General features: G+C 42.6%; 2 protein-coding genes across 4 annotated transcripts; both read left to right on the plus strand.

The window, feature by feature from the left end:
• The first annotated feature begins 6,490 nt into the window (after positions 1-6,490).
• bop1 (BOP1 ribosomal biogenesis factor) lies at positions 6,491-15,127 on the plus strand. Of its 2 annotated transcripts, none has more exons than XM_040021027.1 (16): positions 6,491-6,659; positions 7,549-7,737; positions 7,861-7,938; positions 9,215-9,369; positions 9,449-9,566; positions 9,726-9,827; positions 9,907-10,119; positions 10,237-10,398; positions 10,489-10,569; positions 10,648-10,717; positions 11,405-11,537; positions 12,288-12,474; positions 12,569-12,860; positions 13,024-13,108; positions 14,486-14,598; positions 14,643-14,731. In XM_040021027.1, the coding sequence occupies exons 1-15, from the start codon at positions 6,594-6,596 to the stop codon at positions 14,595-14,597; spliced, it is 2,043 nt and encodes a 680-aa protein (XP_039876961.1). In that variant the 5' UTR covers positions 6,491-6,593; the 3' UTR covers position 14,598; positions 14,643-14,731. The 2 variants fall into 2 exon arrangements, with proteins under 2 accessions (XP_039876961.1, XP_039876960.1); XM_040021026.1 differs by having other exon boundaries at positions 6,492-6,659; positions 14,486-14,593; positions 14,713-15,127.
• Positions 15,128-15,502: 375 nt separating this feature from the next.
• Positions 15,503-22,271, plus strand: wdyhv1 (WDYHV motif containing 1). Of its 2 annotated transcripts, none has more exons than XM_040021029.1 (6): positions 15,503-15,934; positions 19,511-19,610; positions 21,248-21,298; positions 21,390-21,535; positions 21,619-21,720; positions 21,832-22,271. In XM_040021029.1, exons 1-6 carry the CDS (start codon positions 15,879-15,881, stop codon positions 21,902-21,904), a joined length of 528 nt encoding a protein of 175 aa, XP_039876963.1. In that variant the 5' UTR covers positions 15,503-15,878; the 3' UTR covers positions 21,905-22,271. The 2 variants fall into 2 exon arrangements, with proteins under 2 accessions (XP_039876963.1, XP_039876962.1); XM_040021028.1 differs by having other exon boundaries at positions 15,522-15,934; positions 21,619-21,743.

Consider the following 22,271-nt stretch of genomic DNA (forward strand, 5'->3'; position numbering starts at 1 on the left):
GATTTTCTTCCTGAGTGAAGACAGAGTGAAGTGAGGGCCTTAGCCTTTGATTTCAGCAACTGTTAACTAATGTAAACATAAAGAAAAGCTTCAGTGACTGTCAGATCAGATTTATTGTGTTTTGGATGACTGTATATCCTGGTTTAAATGCTTTGACTTATTGACATATTAACACCTGGACACAAACAGCTAAAAAGAAACATGGTCTGACTCCTACCTAAATATATAAAGAGTAACTGAAGGTTAAATGCAGCTAACATGTCCTGTTTTAAGCCACACACCTCCCCTCCACTGCATCTCAGCCACCATCGCTCTGGCAGTAAGGGCGCTAGAGCCAGAGTAGGGGAGAGGCGAGGTGGAACAACCTATTTTGTTGGGGGGGAATATCTATACTTTTGTTGTTAAAATATTACCTCTCAACCAAGTACTGTATGGTTTTTATATTTTTAACAGTGTGTCACACAAACAGCAAATATTGTCCAAAAAAAAGTAAGAAATCTTTGGGGGATGCTTTGATTCATTTTGGGGGTGCTGAAGAACATCCAGGTGCTAAAAACGCCACTGGCTGAGAACCAGTGTCATGGCCTTTAAAGTTCTGGCATTTATTTCGTGGAAAAATATAAACAAAAACCAACCCAATAATTTCCTACAACTTAAACATAAACAAAAGTTAACTTAATCTGATTTAACAAGTTCTAAAAGTGGTCAAAAATCCTTTTAAACCCTCTCGTTGTCCCATCTGACATTTGGCAACTAAAACATTTCCACTACACCCCTCCAGGTTTCTCTTAATCCCTTAACTATTGGAAGGGTCCAGAAGTTAACAAACTAATCACTTTTACAAACCCTTTCCAAAAGCAAAATTAATTACAAATTTACATAGCAAAGCTAGGTAAGCATAGTCTTATTGTTATAACAAACAGAACTTTTTAACAAATGTGTATTTTATTGCAGGGAATAGGTAAAGTTAAAGTTTAACAACAAACACTGAGCCTCACTTTTGATATTCGCAGACAACATGAAAGAACGGGGATTCAAACACTGTCATGCAGCCTTTTCTATTAAAATACCTCATATAGCACTCAATCTGGAACCTGAACACAGCGAAATATCTTCATTTTTAACATATTTATGGCTGTGATGAACCAGCATCTCTCTCATGTGTTTTAGTACCTGTGACATGACGGTCATGAGTCTGCACACAGACGTCGTGTTGAACAGATGGTGCTGTGGTGAGGTCAGAATAACTAAGAGCTCATTACACTCAAAACTGAGACTTTTTTGTCTGATTGTAAACACCCTTGAAAGTTACATGTTGCTACTAGGGGCGTCATAGTGGAGGCAAAAGTGATGCTCAGATAAAGACACCCAAGTAGCCAAAGGAAGGAGGCAGCCGCAAGTCTCTCTCTTAAGCATGTAACACAAGATGAGCTCATACAGTGGCAATTAAATGTTTTTAAACAGCAAGTAGCTTTTATTGGTGTGGTTTGCTTTAAGGTGGATTTAAAACTTTGCATTATTTTCTAAACAGAAAAGAGTTCCGTTTATTTCAATATATAACACAGAAAACCAAGACATAATTTTTTCAATAATCTTGGAGTGGCCAAAAAGATGTGACAGGCCGTGACATCACAGTCAACACAAGTCCATAAAGCCAGGTGAAACTGCACACTGGACAAGCACATTTCTCACCTACAGTCACGAGCAATTCACTGGATGAACTTTTGTTCTGCTACCCTCAGTCGTATCTGAATATCTGATTCATTGTAACACTGTAGCTTTGTTTTAAATGTCAAAAATGAGCAACCCGACAGGAAAACCAGAATTTGTGTGCACTCTGCCAAAAAGTACACTGGATGACCTTATTCAGGTTAGGGAAGTCTTCCAAAACACCCTGTCTGAAAATGAACTTTTAAAAGAGGATACAAAGTCAGCCAGGCAGCAAATCAAACAGCTGATGCCCCAAATTTCACTGATGCGTGCCAAGCTGGACCAATATGAGATCCAAGCTGGAGAACTCACCGATGAATCAGTGTCATGCAAAGTGGAAATGAGCAGTGCCACCAAAGAAAAAGGGGATCAGACTTGTCCAGGTCAGGAAAAGTCCAGAAACTTTGAAGTTGAGATGAACCATCTGAAAGAGCAGCTTCAGCAGAGGGACAGCAAAATCCTGATCCTGAAACAGGAGAAGGACAGTCTGTCTGCCGAGCTCGCACAGCTTCAGAAAGACAAGAAACCAGAGTTTGTGTGCACTCTGCCAAAAAGTGCACTGGACGACCTTATTCATGTTAGGATAGCCTTCCCACAAACTCTGTCTGAAAATCAGCTTTTAAAAGAGGATTCATAGACAGCCAAAGAGCAAATCAAACAGGTGATGGCACAAATTTCACTGATGCGTGCTAAACTGGACCAATATGAGATCCAACCTGGAGTAGAAAAAGAAGAACAGACTTGTTCAGGTCAGGAAAAGACCATCACCTTTGACCGTGAGATGAACTGTCTGAAAGAGCAGCTTCGGCAAAGGGACAGTGAAATCCTGATCCTGAAACAGGAGACGGAAAGTCTGTCTGCTGAGCTCGCACAGCTTCAGAAACACAAGGCCTCTCTGAAAGAAACTATGTGGAATGAGAAAACACATATAGAGAGAATCTGGAGCAGGAGAAGACAGTCTGTGAGGAAGAAAATAAGAAAGTCCCGGAAGAGCAGAAAGTGGTGAAGGACACAAAAGAAATGCCGAAAAAACTGGATGAGCAGACAAAAGAATTTGCGGAGGCTAAGACAAAGACAGTAGAGACTCCAACCCCAGAATTGTCCTCATCAGAAGTCTGATAAACGTCCTTGTGTATCAGAGCGCAGAGAAGAGCGGTTTCAAAACACCACCAACAGATGACCAAGTGGAAAAAGCACTCGAAAAACAGACAAACTACTGAACTCGCAAACAAACAGTGCGAAGAAGCAAAAAAAGCGCTGAATGGGGGAAAGGTTGTGTGTCAACAGAGTGATAAAGTTGGTGGTTTCACAGGCCATAGAAAAAGTCTCCTCTAAATACAAGCTCTTCACAGAGCGCCTCACTCTTGACTGCATCAGCGATCGCCTGATTGAGAAAATCTGGCCTGAAATTGAGCTAAAACATTTGGATCTATCCCAAAATGGCGGAAAACTCTAGACAAGGCCATTCTCAAGGATCTTTGCAAGACACACAACTGCAAGGAAAAATATTTGATTTTTAATCTGAGGGAACAGCTTGATAATATTACCGTCCAACCTTCACCAAAAAGCTGTTGTCGTTACCAAGAAGAGTCCTCAGTGTCTCTAAAAACAGGGAAGAGTACAAGGAAGTGGTGAAAAATGTCACTAAAGATCTGGTAATGCACGCTATGAGCCAAGAAAATGAAGCGACAACATGGCATCCAGGAACATCAGATTTTATTATAATTTTGTCCATAAACTACAAAATGTCCTTAGAGAACATTGAACAACTCAGCCTGACAGTATACAATGAACTCCATGACAGGTGGGATTCTCCAGTACTCTTAATGAAGTCAAGCAACCCAGTGGTTGACGAAGCAATCGTCAAAACCTTCAAAAACCATGCCATGTGATTGTGTGACAAAACTCTTAAATTGGCTTAAAATATTCATTTAAATTGGGCATCTAAATTTAATTTTAAAACCAGAGTGGTTAAAAATAACCCCTCTTCTTCTCCCAACTTCCTTCCCTCATCACCAACTGGCTGAGGCAGATGGCCACCCCATCCCAGAGTCTGGTTGGCTCTCTTTTAAAAGTGAGTTTTTCCTTCCCACTGCCACCAAAGTGCTTGCTCTAGGGGGTTGGAGTTTTTGTGCATTATTGTATGGTCTTAACCTTACAATATAAAGCACCATGAGGGAAGTGTTATTGGAGTTTGGTGCTGTTACTTAACTCAAAATGTCAAATTTGACATTTTGAGTTAAGTAACAGCACCAAACCACAAAATAAAAAAAATAAAAAAATTAATAATAAAAAAGATCAAATAAAAAATGAATTTGTTAGCTGGTTACAGTTGTTTAAATATTCTATTTCCGTGTTCCAGATCCCCAGAATTTTCTGTCTGCCAGTGTGTCATGCAGTTTTCAAGATTAAAGACCTTGGCAAAGAAAAGAAAAGTTCCCCACTCCAGCTCTTGGAAATGCACATAACCTTCATCAGTGGTGGTCCTAGCCTGTTTGGCGCCCTGGGTGAACACTCCCTCTGGCGTTCTTGTCAATTTTCTTGATATTTATTTATAATCCCCTCTGTTAATCCTTGATATTTATAATTGAGTGATCTGTATATATTAGTGCTATTTCTTAAATGTTTAAAATCTCTAACCTAATGTATTGTTTGGAGTTTAGTCTGTTACTGGTACTATTTTTACAATTTCTTCTTGGAACAACTGTAACTGTAACCCACATAATTTTCTTAGGCATTAATAAAGTATTCTGATTCTGATTGTTTCAGGATGACCTGCCATTATCCAATGACACATCTGCTTACCTGTATCTTTTGCTGGTTTCTCCTCCTCTTCTTTTCTCTTTTTTCTAAACTGAGCACCTGATGGCTTTGAACTTTTCTTGTCCATCTTCCATTGGTTTTAATTTTGCACTCCAGTATGAACACCCATCCCTCAACCCGAGGCTCACCACAACATAATCTAACAGACCTACACCTTAGTTCACAGATTCACTTTGTCTAGGGTTTATTTCTGGGATTTCGCACAACCCAGGAATCAAATCATGAATACATAATGGGCTAGGATTGATATGGAATGCCAGGACTGCCATAATAAATTAATTAAACACACCATTAAATAATTAATTAAATGTGCCAATATCTAATTAAAATTGGAAATAATTAATTAAAATGGGAAATAATTAATTAAAGAAATATTATTGACACATTTAATTAATTATTTAATGGTGTATTTAATTAATTCATTATGTCAGTCCTGGCGTTACAGCACTATGAATGAAATGTGCTCTATTTGGAAGCAGCCGGTCCCCCTCCCCTTTCCACGGGTTGTGTGCGAGACTTTAAATCATCAGACTGTAAATTTTAAATTGTTACTGATCCCTTTACCCCTGGTCCTAGAGTGTATATTGCTGATTTTCTAACACTGGAAAATAACTCAAAATGTTAGAAATATTCCAGTGTTAGAAAACCAGCACTGCTCAGTGTTAGCCATTGTTAATCTTCAAAACGGACTAGGTTACTTTTAAACATATAACACTGTCAAAAGTGTTAATTTAACACTCAACAGTGTTGTATTTAATCTGATTGTGATCATTTTTGATCTGACTCAGTGGTGCTGGCTTCTCTCCCGGACACATCTTTCCTTTACATGCGGGTCACTGATGTAGAATAGAATAGAATAGAATAGAATAGAACTTTATTCATCTCTATGGGAAGGTCAATTTATTGTTCATTCTTGAGGATGTGGTTTCTGTGTCTGTTCTTCCCATCCTCACATACAGCTCAACTTTAAAAGCAGTGCAGCTGCATGGTTGCAGATGTTTGTTCCCTATTGTGATGGCTGCAGTTACAGCCACAGATATTGGGTAATATCTGCCAAACATCACAGTGCTGCAATAGAGACTTATACATAACACTACACTAATATTTTGCTTTTCTTTAAACATAGGATTCAATTTACAGGATAGTAAAGAATTGTTTTGGTTTAGAATTTATTTATTTATACAATAACGTGATCCTGTATTCTAAAATAAATGCACATATTTTACTTTACATTGTTATGTGTATGATTTAGCCTTTATTTGTTTTCTGAGTTACCTGGGTGGCAGTTCTTCTAGTCCCTTGGTTGATGAGCTAAGAGTTGGAAAAGGAGCGGAGCAAGCCTATATGGAGACTTGCAAACTGGGTCATATTACTCATATTTTCCTCACATCGCCCAGTCCTAATTTCTAGCACACACTACAACAGGCAATAGAGTATAGTATACAGAAACATCTGTGCTGAGGAATGGCCTGGAAGTCCCAAGGTCAAAATGGGAGATGCCAGCTAAGGTGGTCGAGAATGACTGAGCTAAGATCCTGTGGGACTTCCAGATACGGACAAAGTGGTGGTGGCTAACCAGCGGGACGTAGTCATACAAGCGAACCCTCCCGATTTTTCCGGGAGAATCCCGAATTTCAGTGCCCGTCCCGAAAATCTCCCGGTGTCACCATTCTACCGAATTTCTCCCGATTTTCCACCCGGACAACAAAATTGAAAAACCATATCCCAGATTGGCCCAGCTAATTCCAGCTTCCAACTACTACTACTACTGCAGCAACTTAGTTTTAATATTATCCTTATTACTCTTTCTGGGTCGCAAAATGAACTATTAAGATATTTTCAGGCCAGAATGTAGCTGCGTAAACTTCAAATATCTGAGCCGGGGAGAACAGCAAGCTCCCCGGCAGAGGTCGTGTCACTGTAACTATGACTTTCTGCCAGAAGCTCGAGGCGTCACCAGCAGGCCCCGCCCTCGAGCTGTGACACGTGACCTCTAACCTTCGGTTTCACGTGGTTGAATCGAGGAGGATAGAAACGCGTGGAGCGACCGGAGAGGAGCGATGAAGAAAGCAGGGGGGAAAACAGCGTTGAAGAGGAGTAAAGAAGAGGATGAGGAGCAGAACCAGGTGATCCACACACACAGGAAGAAAGTGATGAAGATCTGGTAACATGCTAGTAACGAGCTAGCATGCTAACACGGGGCAGGCTGCTGTTTAGCCCTCAGAGCAGACACAGAGCCATGAGACCGGACCGGGGCGTTGCTGCTTCTATAATAAACACAGAACTGTCCTCTGTGCACATGTGTGATGTCAGTCTCGGGTTAGGGCTCCGTTATAATGTCGGAGTTTTAAAAGGAAGACCTCCTCAACTCAGATTTTAACTCGCATTGTCGGATCAACCTCACCGACCCAGAGCTAACGATCCAACATGGAAGCAGTGACGTAAATGGCAGTAAAACTGTGACGGAACGAGTCAAAGGAGCTTGCAAAGAAAAGCGTCTGGACTTCTTTAAGTTGCTTGAAGACGTTTCACCTCTCATCCGAGAAGCTTCTTCAGTTCTATTTGACCATTTCACCTTAGAACTGAAGAAGCTTCTCGGATGAGAGGTGAAACGTCTTCAAGCAACTTAAAGAAGTCCAGACGCTTTTCTTTCCAAGCTCCTTTGACTAAGATCACCTGGATGACTGAGGACCTTCACAGACATACTGTGACGGAACGAGCACTGCAGCAGGTAGTGTGTCAGAGTACATGTGTACGGTTAGGGTTGCACAGAGTGACGTCAATCCTGAGTAGAGTACATAAGTTTATCCTGATTTGACATGTTTTGCTTTTAGTTGCTGGTTATTGTTTGATTTAAGTGTGTGTGATCACTCACAGAATCATTAGCACAGGCTATTAGCTTGTGCGAATGATTCGTAGGTTTTATTTTTCTGCTCTTTAATTACACTCTTCTTGGAAATGTCAGCAAAAAACTGATGGTTTTTTAATTGAGTAATTCTGGGTTTTCCTTCTCAGATCTTCAACTTTAACAGGAAACCTGCTGATGAAGATAAGGATGATGATTTATCAGATAGCGAGGACAGTGTCTACTCAGGACTGGAGGATTCTGGGAGTGACTCTGAGGAGGAAGAGGGATCTGATGACGAGGAGGAAGAGGGATCTGATGACGAGGAGGAAGAGGGATCTGATGACGATGACGACAAGGTAAAGTGTAAGCAGATAAGAGGGGTTTTAACTCTGTGTTGGTCTGACTGCTGATTGGTTGCTGTTAAAAGTGTCCTCAGTGTTCTGCTGCAGAACATCACCTGAACTTTGTTCCATCTGTAGATGAAGGAAAAAAAAGAGGGAGAAGTGAGTGAAGAAAAGAAGAAAGATGAGTATGAACACGATTCTTCAGATGAAGAGGTGATCTAAACTTATTCATTTGTGTGCTTGTCATTACTTTTCTTATGCTTGTCTGGTGTATTGTATGCAATTTTAGCCACATGTACACTAATAAAAAGCTGGGAGATTTTTGCTCCTGGTGAAGCTCAGAGTTCTCTGTTTCACCCGATGTTGACCTTTATTAGCCTGAAAAAGCTGTGATGAGAATCAACATCCAAAGTCATGGTCTTCAGTCAGAAAAGGGTGGAGTACCCACTGTGGGTACTGCAGTTTGTGTGTGTGGCTAGGTCTGTGTCTCTGGCTCACTGAGCCTCGGTCCCTCTGGGACATTGTTTTTTGGGAGGGGGGCGGGCAGGCATTCCACTCCCTGTTGTTTCACGTTGGTCATTGGAGGGGGGCTCTCTGTTGCACGGTGGGGGCTCCCCCAGGTGTCGTGCCGTTCTCAAGGGGTCTGGGAGTAAGGGCCCACCCATAGCTTGTGCTGGGTGGCCATCCACCCGCTGCCTCTGGCCCCTGTCACACCTACCCTTGACTGTGGGAGCTCTGTCCATAGTTCCTTGGTTGGAGTACGGTTGTCATCGGAATGTGTGGCCTTGGGTCTTCAGCGGCTTTCTTCTGTCTTTTACCAACCTGGCCTTGACCTAACATAATATCCATAAAAATAATGCTATTAATACTAAAAGAAAAAAGATTAACAAGAGAGTCTTCAGAGAATCCATAGTGCTGTTTTTGTAAAAACAAATGTATTTGGTACAACAACGCATTCGGATCATGCCTGCCAGACAGGACCGGTGTTTTACCAAAACAAAAAAAATTATGTCCTTCCTGCACATTAAACACTGCTTTATTCAATAGCTCTAACATTAGCAACATCCTGTCTCAGAGTGATGCTGAAAAACTAGTTCATGCATTTATTATTTCTAGGTTGGACGACTGTAATTCATTATTATCAGGATGTCCTAAAAACTCCCTGAAAAGCCTTCAATCGTTCCAAAATGCTACAGTAAGAAAACTTACAGGGACTAAAAAGAGAGAGTATATTTCTCCCGTACTGGCTTCTCCTCTTTGGCTCCTGTTAAATCCATAATCAAATTTAACATAATCAACATTTGCCTTGTGATATATGTGAGCATAACTAAGACAAACCCCTGTCAGCGTTCCTGTTAAAGTGGCTACAATACAACATGTTTTGTACAGGATACATGTTTCTTTACACATGTTCTGATTGGTGCATTTGCTTCTTTTATGTTCCCCTCTCCATCCTGTGGTGGTTTCTCATGCTCACATTGTTCTTCAGGATATCAGGAACACAGTGGGGAACATTCCTATGGAGTGGTACAAAGACTTCCCTCACATTGGGTACAATCTGGATGGGAAAAAAATCTACAAGCCAATAAGGAACAAGGATGAGCTTGATGACTTCTTGGATAAGATGGAGAACCCGGAGTACTGGTGAGCAGTTAGCATGATGCTAACTTCTTCATAGGTTTGATAGGGAATGCTGATGAAGCTAACAGGTTGCTGTCTGCAGGAGAACGGTGCATGACAAGCAGACAGGAAGTGACGTCGTGCTGTCCGATGATCAGGTGGAGCTGGTGAACCGTCTGCAGAGAGGACAGTTTGGAGATGTCAACTTCAATGAGTACGAGGTATGCCCTCACAGAGTGACACTGGGGTTCACTAGCCTCGCATTTACCTGCTTGATCCACCCTTTAGTAACCACATGTCCCAGACCAGCTAGAAGAAGTGAGTGTGGCTTAAAAATGTAGAACACGCTGGCTACCTGTCTCTTTACCCCTCTTCCGCAGCCAATGGTAGAATTCTTCAGCAGCGACGTGATGATTCATCCCGTCACCAACAGACCTGCAGACAAACGCAGCTTTATCCCCTCGCTCACAGAGAAGGAGAAGGTAATGCACCTGACTCAGTTGGCTTACCTGGCTGTTCTCAGCTGTCTGTAACTCACCTGTCTGACTTGCCTGTCTGCAGGTGTCCAAACTGGTCCATGCCATAAAAATGGGTTGGATCAAACCCAGGCGGGTAGAGGATGATGGCAGGGGGCGGTATTACAACTTGTGGGCCAGCGAAGACTCTTCCATTCTGGCCAGACATAAGATGCACCTGCCCGCCCCCAAAATCCCTTTACCTGGTCACCATGAGTCCTACAACCCACCACCCGAGTATCTGTTTACTGACGAGGAGGTTTGTCAATGTGTTGCCTCACCTGGTTTCTGTTCAGAGGATAGATAGAACTGCATTCAAAGACACATTTTTCTTCCCCCCCGTCTGTCTGTCCTCACTTGCCTCACCTGTCTGCAGCGAGCACTGTGGGAGCAACAGGATCCAGCAGACAGAAAGTTGCCGTTTGTTCCAAGGAAGTACTCGAGCCTCCGTCAGGTTCCAGCATTTTCTCATTTCATCCACGAGAGGTTTGAGCGCTGCCTGGACCTTTATCTGTGCCCACGACAGAGGAAGATGAGGGTAACCTTTCTCAGTCTGTCCTACTACCTAAAGCTGGAGCTGCCCTTTTAGGCATGCGGTTTAAATAATTTCCTGTTTGTCTGCATGTAGGTGAATGTGAATCCAGAGGATCTGATTCCCCAACTTCCCAAACCAAAGGACCTTCAGCCATTTCCCACCACACGGTCGCTGGTACAGCACACACACCTGAACACATGCACACAAACAAAGTGGTGAACCCTTTCTCACATCTTTTATCTGTGTGTTCAGGTCTATCGAGGTCACAGCGGTCTGGTTCGCTCTATCAGTGTGTCTCCATCGGGACAGTGGCTTGCCTCAGGTAACCTCAGCTTGTCCCACTCACACATCAATAGAAACTGTTGACATCATGACTGAGTGGTGTAAAGCTCACAGTGAGAGTCAAGTGTTTGATCCCAGGCAGGGTTATTGACCGACCAGTCTACACACCTGCACCACAGAGTGTGTAAACGATGCAGGCAGCTTCATTGATTGAGTCTCAAGATGAGCATTCTGTTGTTACTGTTTTAAAACCAGACATGATGACAGTTCCACACAGAGACCTCAGCCTGATAATCTCAAATTGTGTCTGTGCACAAAGCAGCTTTATTCTGTGTGGTCTTATCCATTTACACTTTCCTTGGTGTATTTATTGGAAAGGCGGAGTCCAGTCGTCTTTGAATTAGTATCTGGAAATAAGTATTTGATTCAGGAGTCTGTGTTTTGTAAAGACCGACTGTACTGCCACAGAGTATCCATGATAATGCTTTCCAGTTTCCACGACTCTGTCTTTGAAATTCTTCCTAAAAACAACCTGTTTTGGATATTTTTTTTTTTTTTTTTTAACTCCATATTCATTTTTATCTTCTTTTCTTTGAGTTTTCTGTGTTGTGGTCAGAGCACTTCCTGAAAACCCAGTTTGAAGGTGATGTTTAAATAAAACATGCATCCTTTGGATGAGTTCATTGAGTGTGGGCGGGACTGTAATCTCTCTCCTCCCTGTTCACAGGAAGTGATGATGGCTCTGTCAGATTCTGGGAGGTCTGTTCGTCTCGTTGTATGAAGACGGTCCAGGTGGGCGGAGCTGTGAAGAGCGTTGCCTGGAACCCAAATCCGTCTGTCTGTTTTCTGGCTGTTGCCCTGTGAGCACCTCTCTGTCTCTCTCTCTCTTTCTCCGTCTGCCTGTGACATTCAGTTTTATTTGTATAGCACAACATCACAACAGCATTTGCTTCATGGTGCTGTACATTCTAAGGTAAAGATCCTACAGCAGCAGTGGGGGCAACTCCAAGTCCTGCAGGTTTTAGATATTACCCTGGGTCAGCACACCTGAATCACATGATTAGTTCGTTCTCAAGCCTCTGGAGAATTTAGCCATTTGAATCAACTGTGTTGGATCAAGGACACATCTAAAACCTGCAGGACACTGGCCTTCGAGGCCTGGAGTTGCCCACCCCTGTCCTACAGTAATACAAAGAATATCCCATCAATCACATAACCCCTGGAGCGAGATGGGGATAAATATGTCATATGAGGAAGAGAGCATGTATTAATAATTTAATTCAGTGATTTCTAACGATGGTTTTTTGTTGTTGTGGACATCCAACTTTATGAGCACGATTGCGGCGTAACTAAGGAAGGATTCAGGGTCACCTGATCCAGACCTAACTATATGCTTTATCAAGAAGAAAACTTTTAAGCCTAATGTTAAAAGTAGAGTGTTTCTCTCTCCTGATTCCAAACTGGGAGCTGGTTCCACAGAGGGAGATCTGAAAGCTTAAGGCTCTGGCTCCCATTATACTTTTAAATACTCTAGAAACAAGCAGGATTTTAAACTCTTCCCTCCTCTCCCACTGATGTGATCCTGTCCCTCTGTTTCTCTCTGGTTTCAGGGACTCTGTGGTCTTGATCCTGTCTCCCTCTCTGGCAGATAAACAGGTCATCTTGTCGTCAGAACGACTCCTCAGTGCCCAGCAGGAGGGGGAGGAGCCAGCAGAAGGAAATGGGTCTGTTGTCTGGAGCGAGGCTGAGGGGGAAGAGCTAAACCAGGGGCTCCGCCTCAAAATCCAACACCCCAAAGTGAGAAAACCACCTGATTGGTTGATTTATTCATTTGTTTTTAAACCCCCCCACTCTGATCCACATCTGGCCTAATCGCTGTTGATCTCTGCAGGCTGTTCACCAGGTGGTGTGGCATGCTAAAGGAGACTACCTAGCATCAGTGATGCCAGATAACACAAGCCACCTGCAGGTGTATATCCACCAGCTGAGCCGGAGGCGGAGTCAGAACCCCTTCAGCAGGAACAAAGGCCTGGTCCAGTGCGTATCCTTCCACCCAATCAGGCCCTATTTCTTTGTGGCCACACAGCGCTCGATCCGCATCTACAACCTCGTCAAACAAGAAATGACTAAAAAACTCCAAACCAACTCCAAGTGGATCTCCAGCATGGCTGTCCATCCAGGAGGTAACCACACCCCAGTCCCCCACACACAAGTCTTAAAGGCTCCAATAAACCCGCCGCAATGGTCGTTTCGCTCACCGCAGTCGCTTCGTCCTAAAGTCATCTGTATTTATACGAGCAGTATTCTCTTCACAGCTGTCCCACCTGTCTGTTCGTGTGTCTGCAGGTGATCATGTGATCTGTGGGAGTTATGACTGTAAGCTGAGCTGGTTTGACCTCGATCTGTCAACTAAACCCTACAAGATGCTCCGGTACGTACCTGCCAGTCACTCTGATCATCTGAGTTTAACCCTTTTAGACATGAGCTGTCAACATTACCACTTTGTTAATTGTTACAATGGAAGCAATGTCTTGGTCAGCTACAGGTGACCTTGAGTGCTCCTGTCTTCATTCAGACCTGATCTCCAGAATGGGGGGTCAGGGTTTCTTCAAATGGTGGCTGTACTTAGTAACTCTCAAGGTTACAAATATTGCAGGTTTATGCAGTCCCCTACAGAAGGTGGTGTTGTTAGAGTGATTATCTAACACAGCTAGACTAGACTTTGTCAGAAGTTATAAATTAAGTAGATTCACAGACAGCTGCATCAATGCTGAGTAAAGGGAAAGCACAGGTGGGTTAAGAGTTAACAAGTGAATATTTTTAAGATTAATTACAGATTTGGAGGTTTACTGCTCTTTACACACCTAAATTTAACAAGTGTTTTGTGAGTTTGAGTTGTCCTGGGTAATTACCATCACTGTTTATGCTCTCTTTATGTTAGACACTATACAGCTGGTATGAAAGTGGAATTCAGTGCATGAATCTAAAATAATTCATATCTGCTACATTTGATGTGCCTAACTCTGACAATGAAACCACAACCACTGCGCAACAGTCACACAAGCTGTGACATTGTGATTTTCATAACAGTCACAGCTTGTGTGACTGTTATGAAAATCACAATGTCACATGTATAGACCTAAGCACTCAGCTGGCAGATGATACTACAGTTTTCCTCAAAAGGTCAGAACAAATCCCTCTTGTCATCAATAAAATCCACATATTTTCTGAAGTGTCTGGTTTACATTTAAACCCTAAGAAAAGTGTGAATTACTCTATTCAGAACTGCCATGTAGTTTATTTGTATGGTATCCCGGTTTTAAAATGATTATAGCTCTTTATTTCATTTTATAATGCTCCCTCTTGTGTTCAGCTTGTATTTTTCACATTTTATACATTGCTGCCAACAGAATTTTGCATAGCCAGAGCTGATTTGTACATAAAGCAGCATTGTTTAAATTGACAAAAACAAAAGATCTGCAGTGCCTTCACAGCCCAGCAGGTGCAGCAGTTCAGGAAATGAGATTTCAGTCAGACGTGCACCAGGAAGGTGAGGAGTTTAAATCCTGCTGAGCAAACAAAGACCTTACCTGAGTCTCACCTCAAACAAATCAGAGCTGTGATTGGTTCAGAGTGGTCTCAAAGCATGTGTACTCAATCATGACGCTGACATTGGTGTGTCATCATTGATTGTAGAATACTACATATTGATCAGATGTTGTTTTCTTTTGTTTGTTTGTTTGTTTGTTTGTTTGTTTGTTTGTTTTTAATCATTTATCATGTGGTATGGATCACCTTCTCTCTGCAGACACCATAAGAAAGCAGTGAGGGGTGTGGCCTATCACAGACTGTACCCGCTGTTTGCCTCGGCGTCTGATGATGGCTCAGTGATAGTCTGTCACGGGACTGTTTACAAGTAATATATACACACACACACACACACACACACACACACACACACACACACACACACACACACACACTTATTTTTCCTCCTCTCAGTTACACTCTAACCCCTCCTTGCTACCTCCACAGTGACCTTTTGCAGAATCCACTCATCGTCCCAGTGAAAGTCCTCAGAGGTCATGTGATGACTCATGATCTTGGTGTTCTGGATGTGACCTTTCACCCCACGCAACCCTGGGTCTTCTCCTCTGGCGCTGATGCTACTATCTGCCTCTTCACATAGCAACATGCTTAGCAACCACAGATGCCGTTTTTCTAATGTTTTTACTTTCAGACACAATGTCTTAACATGTGACACCATGAGTCCTTGCCTCACTGGTCTCCTTGCTGTGGTGTCAGTTCCTTTTTGAATAAACTGAACTGTTTTTGAGTGTGTGTGTGTGTATGCTGTCAGTCTGGTGAAAGGAGCTGATATTGATCAGCAGTGTGACATCCCTTTCCTGTCTAGGGCCATTAAAGATTAATAAAAAGATGCATAATTGGCTATTTGTGGGTGATCGATCAGGTTTAAGATGTTAAGTTCAGATATCATGACAGCCATATTTACAGAGTTAGCTGAGGAGCCTGGACCCCCTGTGAACTCTGCCCATCTCACCACAGTTATTCTAGTTTTAGATTTGCTCGTTAGCTTGTTTTGAATTAGTTTCTGGAGTGATGATCCAGATCTGTCTGGGTTTTATTTATATTTCAGTGAGAAAATTTCACTCATGTAGTTTTTAGTTCACCGTATAATCAATTTGATATGAAGAGATTTGTTCAGTTCAGTTTGATAAAGTATTTTATCAAAAAGCTAATTAAAGCTTGCGAAATTTGCAGTGCAGATGTTTACAAAAATTAAAATTTCTAAGAGATTTAATGAAAAACAAGTCTTTTCTGATGATTTATGGTGCTGAGCAGAAGGATAACTCCTGAGTGAATGGGGACTGTATACTGCTAAAGTAGTGATTCTCTGAAAATCTAAGCTAGCTAACAGGTTCAGAGGTCAGTTTGTTTCTCTCATAGTGCTTTGCTGTAAACGGTGTTCTCCTTTCATGAAGAATGCAGCGTCTCTAATGTAGGAGGTAACTAAGGAAGCACTGAAGCTAATTTCTTGTGGCGGCAGCGAAGTGAAATTAGCAGTTGGACCCCAGTCTTACTGTTACTTTGTCGATGCTTTTAATTTGAAAGTCCCCTTTCCTTAGCGGATTTGGCGTCAGTCCGTTTCCCTTGGAACTCTTTCAGTGTAACACCCGATCATGAATCGGAGACTCGTTCCGACGCGCGAGGACTGCGTGTACACGAGCTGCTACTGGTGAGTCCCGACATACCTGCAACAGGTGACGTGCAGGCTCTGTGTCAGAACATTACTTTGCTCCTGAGAATTGTAAACACACGTCTGGTCAAAGCAGCTGCAACTACAATGATTGGCTAGTTCAGATTTCCGTTTAATTTTTAGAGCAGTTTCTTTAAATTTGTCAGTGAGAGAATAAAAATCACAAGATCATTGTAAGGAATAATAATCCTCCTTTAAACAGTGTTAATATCAGGTTATCAACAAACATACAACCGAATTGTATCGAGGCTTCGAAAAAATCTGAAACCCATGTCCACAGTGACATCTGCTGGTCAGTTTGACTATCGCCCCATCTTGTTTAAAGGCCCTTTCATTTATTTTTTATTTTTTTACAGGTCAGTGATCAAACCTTTATCAAATCAAGTATTTTCAAGTATTTATTTATTTATAGTCATTGTCAAAGAACAATGAAATTGCGTTTGGGGCTTCCGTACAACCCGTAAAATAAATAAATAAATAAATAAATAAATAAATATGATTGTTTCCTGCAGTAAATTGCTATGGTAACATACAAATCCACACATTCATTATCAATTTAAATTAAGAATGAATACAAGAATCATACTAACAACTTTCTTCTTATATGTGTATCTGCTGCTGTGTGTTAGTTGCAGAGCTATTGCTGAGGTAAAAGACAATCAGCTGACTCCTAGCTGTTTGGGCTCCTGGTAGGCTGCTTCTTCTAAGATGGGCTGTGACTTCTTGGGCTTCTTTAAGAGAGCCAGCTGATCTTTGACGTCTTTAGCCTGAGTCCTGGCCAAATGCAGCTCCTTCCGCAGCTTGTTGATTTCAGCTATCAGAGTCATGTTTCCTTCATGATTTTGGTGTAGACCTTTTCGTGCTCCTCTGCAGATTTGACCAGCCTCATTTTGAGGCCATTTACTGTCCTCTCCTGTTGCTCACACTGGTGACGCAGCGCCTTCTGAACAGTATCATCTGCATTGGTTCTCTCCATCCTTTCAGTCTGCTGGACATATCGAGCGTATAGCATCTGTATGTTGTCCTTCAGGGTTTTAGGCTCCTGGATGAAGCCGACACAGTTGTCCAGGTCTGATTTCAAATTTGAAATCTTTGACCTTCTGACTCTCTTTGCACATCTCTTTGTCTCTGGTCTTCAGTTTGAGCTTCAGCTCAGAGACGGTGAGCTTCAGCTGAGCATTGCTCTTGTCGGTTTGTATCAGCTCTTCCTCCAGCTGACTGATCCGCTCCTTCTTCACACTGATGTCATGTTGCAGAGGCTCAGTTTTCTGCTTTTCAGCTGGAATTCAAGAACAAACTTCTCCAGTTCCTGATTCTTTCTCTCCTTGTCCTGACTGGTCTTTTCATGTCCAGAGATCTGCCTCTTCAGGTCTTCAATGTCACTTTCCAGGGAGCGGATCAGCCCAAGCAGCCTCTGCCGCTCTTGCTTCAGTTTGTTTATATCGGCGCTCCTGATCTGATATGAAAGGCCCTTTCATATCGGACGTGGCGTGTGCTGCGCTCACTGCTAACTAGAGTGAAGGACCCAAAATATGAACATTTGCATCCTCGAAAGAGTGACCTTTGTCCTCTTAGATGCCGAGTCTTGTCCTGTGGAGGTGGCTCTTCTGTGTTGTGCCATGCGTTTATGAAGTGGCTGTTTGGTCTCTCCAATATAGAGGTCTGGGCATTCCTCGCTACACTGTACAGCATACACTACATTGTTAAGTTTGTGTTTAGGAGTTTTGTCTTTGGGATGAATTAGTTTTTGTTTGAGTGTGTTGCTGGGTCTGAAGTAAACTGGGATGTCATGCTTGGAGAAGACTCTCTGGAGTTTTTCTGATACACCGGCTACGTAGGGAATGACAATGTTGTTGCATTTTTCTTTCTTATCCTCCCTAGCTGGTGCCTGATCTTCTTTTCTGTGCATCTTTGCAGACTTGATGAAAGCCCAATTAGAATAACCGCTTGTTTTAATAGCTTCATTAACATGTGTGTGTTCCTTCTTTTTCCCTTCAGGCTTAGAGGGAACATTTTCTCCCCGGTGGTGTAGGGTCCTGATTACTCCAAGTTTGTGTTCCAGAGGGTGGTGGGAGTCAAAGAGGAGGTATTGGTCCGTGTGTGTGGGCTTCCGGTAAACTTCAATGTTGAGGTTTCCATTCTCTTCAATGCGCACGGCGCAGTCCAGGAAAGGCAAACAGTTGTCCTTTGTGTCTTCCCTGGTGGACTTGATGTTTGTATCCACAGTGTTTATGTAAGCAGTGAACGATTCCACTTCTTGTGTTTTGATTTTGACCCAGGTGTCGTCTATATATCGGTACCAGTGGCTGGATACTCTCCCTTTAAAAGAGCCAAGAGCCTTCCTTTCCACTTCCTCCATGTAAAGGTTGGCTACAATGGGTGACACCGGGGAGGTCATGGCACAGCCATGTTTTTGCCTGTAGAAACCCTCGTTGTATTTAAAATATGTGGTGGTAAGGCAGAAGTCTAACAGTGTGCAAATCTGATCGGGGGTGAAGTTGGTCCTGTCTTCCAAGGAGCTGTCTTCTTGTAGTCGTTTTCTGACAGTCTTCACGGCCTCCATGGTGGGTATGCATGTGAAGAGAGAGACTACATCAAAGGACACCATGGTTTCATCTGGGTCCAGGGTAAGTTTCTGGACCTTGTCGGTGGAGTTCTTGATGTGATATGGGGTGGTCCCCACCAGAGGTGCTAAGATGGTAGCTAGGTGTTTTGAAATGTTGTAAGTAGCTGAGTTTATGCTGCTAACAATGGGTCTGAGTGGGACACCTTCTTTGTGGATCTTAGGAAGTCCATAAATACAGGGTATGGCATCCCCTGGGTATAGGCGATGATATAAAGGGCGGTCAATGATTTTGTCCTTTTCAAGGTCTTGAAGGCAAGCTATAACTTTCTTTTTGTGGCTGCTTGTGGGGTCTCGCTTTAAGGCTTCGTAGGTATTTTTGTCACTGAGGAGAGTAGTGATCTTTGTGTGGTAATCTGTTGTGTTTAGGACCACGGTGCACCTTCCTTTGTCAGCTGGTAATATGGTGATGTTGTGGTCTTTGCTCAGGGAAGCGACGGCCTTCTTTTCTTGTATTGTGAGGTTAGACGGAGGAACTTTGGCACTGGAGAGGGTGGCTGAAACTTTCATCTTGATTTGCTCTGCTTCTGTTTGTGATAATTTATTAATCCGTATGGCGGTTTCTGTGGCTGTGATGAGGTCCACTGTGGGCAACTGTTGAGGAGAAATGGCAAAATGGAGTCCTTTGGCTAGCACTTTCTTTTCAGGTTCAGTGAGATTCTGAAAAGTCTGAAAAGTTCTTCATCCCTTTTTCCTGACTGTCCTCAGGTGTGTGTTTTTCTCTGTGTTGTGTAGGTTCTGGCTGAGGAGTGAATGTTTTTGATAGCAATGTGTGGAATTGGAATTGGAGTTAAAGACTTGGTGAAACATTTTCTATTAGCCATCAATAAAAACGATCAGATGGATCAGCAGGACACACTAATCCTTCAGAACTTTCAGGAAGCCCTACAGGCTGACTGTCTGTTGCCCTTCTGTCTGTTCTTGTTCTGCAGTGAAGAAAATGTCTGGAAACTCTGTGACTATGTCAGAAAACAGAGAACCGCACCGCTGGAACATCTGTTTGTGATCTTCATCTCCAATGAGACGAGAACGGTGAGAACCAAATGCCAGTATAATGTCAGATTTAAAATGAAGATGATGGATTTTGTAATTGTATCATCAGATCTGCTGCTCTATGTCAATTAATCACCGTCTGGTGGTGAGTTGGAGCAGGTGGTGGGGAAACATTTTATTACAGCGATTGGAACATGCTTGTAGGTATTAAACATAATGCGCAGCAGTGGTTTGAATCATATCTATATAATAGATTCCAATTTGTTTATGTACATGGACAGTCCTCTCCACAGACGTCGCCAAGATTAATTATGGAGTTCCACGGGGTTATGTGATAGGAACATTAAAAGGCATAGCACATATTTTCACTGCTATGCAGATCACACCTAACTTTATCTACCCATGAAGCCAGATAAAACAGACCAATTAGTTAAACTGCAGGAATGTCTTAAAGACCTGGATGACCTCTAACTTTTCAGCTTCTGAATTTAGATAAAACTGAGCTCATTGTACTTGCCCTATTAATAGAAATATGGTATCTAACAATATGCTTACTCTGGTTGGCATTACCTTGGTCTCCAACACTGTGAGGAATCTTGGAGTCATTTTTGACCAGGATATATCCTTCAGCATGCATATTAAACCAATACGTAGGACTGCTGTCTTGCACTTCAAGAAGTGGCTAAACTAGCTGCTAAATGTCATGATCTAGAGTCCAGATTGACGCAACAGCATACGGATACACGGAATTCCTGAGGGGTCTGGAAGAAACGACAGCATAGGATTTGTGACAAACTTTTTTGGTCATTGCTGAAGATTGCCAAGAATGTAAACACACACAGTGAAAGGGCCCACTGAGCTATTATTGTTTGCTTCCTGGAGTACCAGTTTAAAAAGCACATAATATGGCAGGCATAGAAACAAAAAGTAACATATGAAGGTCTTAAGTTAATCACGACTATACCAAAGAAATACAGAAAAAGAGGAAACCGGTCTGAGAGGTTATGAAGAAACTATTATTGTATATACTTTACAATATAAAGTGCCTTCAGGCAAATGTTGTTGGGATTTGTCACTATATAAATGAAACTGAATGAAATACGTGTCCTTCAAAGAGTTGCTGGGCTCTCTCTTAGAGATAGAGTTTGGTTATTCGTGAGGGACTCAGAATACAGCCAACTGCTCCTCCACATTGAAATGAGCCAGTTTGAGGTAGTCCGGGCATCCTGCAAGGATGCCTCCTGGATAACTCCCAGGTGAGTTATTCTGCGCATGAAATGCTAGGAGGAGGCAAATTACATTTCAGAGCTGGGTTAGAAACATCTCAGTGCCCCCCTGGATAAGCTAAAGGAGGTGGCTTGGGTGAGGGCTTCTCTGTTCAGACTGCCGCACCGTGACCCGAATGCGGATAAGTGGCAGAAAATGGATTAAAGGATGGTTCTGTGAAACACCTGTCATGCTCTTTTAGACATCTGCCATTTAAGTTTTACATATATAGCACCAAATCGCAAAAACAAAAGGTGCCTCCAAACAAAAGGTGCTTTATATTCTTAGGTAAAGACCCTACAATAACACATGAACTAAAAAACTAAAAACATCCACTTGGTTTTTTAGGTTTTTTGAAACATCTCAGGTGAGGTTCTAAAGCTGATGTTCTGTATTTGTTCTCCTTTGAGGTTCCTCTGTGGAAGCAGAAGTCTGGACACGGAGACCTGCCGGTTATCTGGGTTTGTGATGTCACTGTTAATACTGTGAGAGCACAGACATAAACACAAATGATGTCAAAATGACATTAAAGATAACATCGTTGTGTTTCAGGACTACCATGTGATCCTGCTGCAGGCAGATCAATCGGACTCTCTAGTGTATGATCTGGATTCAACGCTCTCGTTTCCCTGCAGCCTGAAGCTCTACGCTGCCCAAGCCTTACGCTCAGAGAGTGACATCAGACCAGAATACCACAGGTAAGACACAGCTGAGCATCATGACAGGAAACTACACACACCTGAGTGACATCATAGTTACAATTTCCCCTTCTGTCTGCCAGGAAGTTTCGTGTGGTTCCTGCTGACAGCTTCCTGTTGAACTTCGCATCTGATCGATCTCACATGAGGAACTCTGATGGATCGTGGAAGATGCCTCCCCCTACGTACGCCCCTATATGCACTGCAGGTCACATGACTTCCCAGTTATTAGCGTGTGTAATCGCGTGTACCATGTAGTTATGATGTCATCATACTGGGCTGCGTTTTCCCCTCAGAGTGCCAGATGAACCTAGATGGTTTCATCAACATGGACCCTGCCATCGGCTGGGGTGTGGTCTTCAGCCTTAACCACTTCCTGCAGAGATACATTGGAAGCACCTCATCAGCCTCATCCTCTTCTTCATCAGCAGCAAGATCGTCGTAGTTGTGGTTTTGAGGGTTTTTTTTCGATTGTGGGCTCCAGATGTTTGAAGTGGAATGAAGAGTCCTCCTGCCAGCTGCTGTCCCACATGACCATGTGAAACAAAATTGGTTCTTGTAACTGTGTAAATTCACCGTTGTCCCACCCCCTTATAAAATGCAAGATATTTTGATAGTTGTTCAGCCAAAAACCATCGATGTACATATGAACATATTGATCATTTGATGACTTATTGGTGAACTTGTTGATCAGAAGAGTGCTTTCACCCCGATCAATAAAACTCTCCATAATGTC

Source organism: Simochromis diagramma, unplaced genomic scaffold, assembly GCF_900408965.1.
Source record: "Simochromis diagramma unplaced genomic scaffold, fSimDia1.1 OVJJ01000753.1, whole genome shotgun sequence".
NCBI lineage: Eukaryota > Metazoa > Chordata > Actinopteri > Cichliformes > Cichlidae > Simochromis > Simochromis diagramma.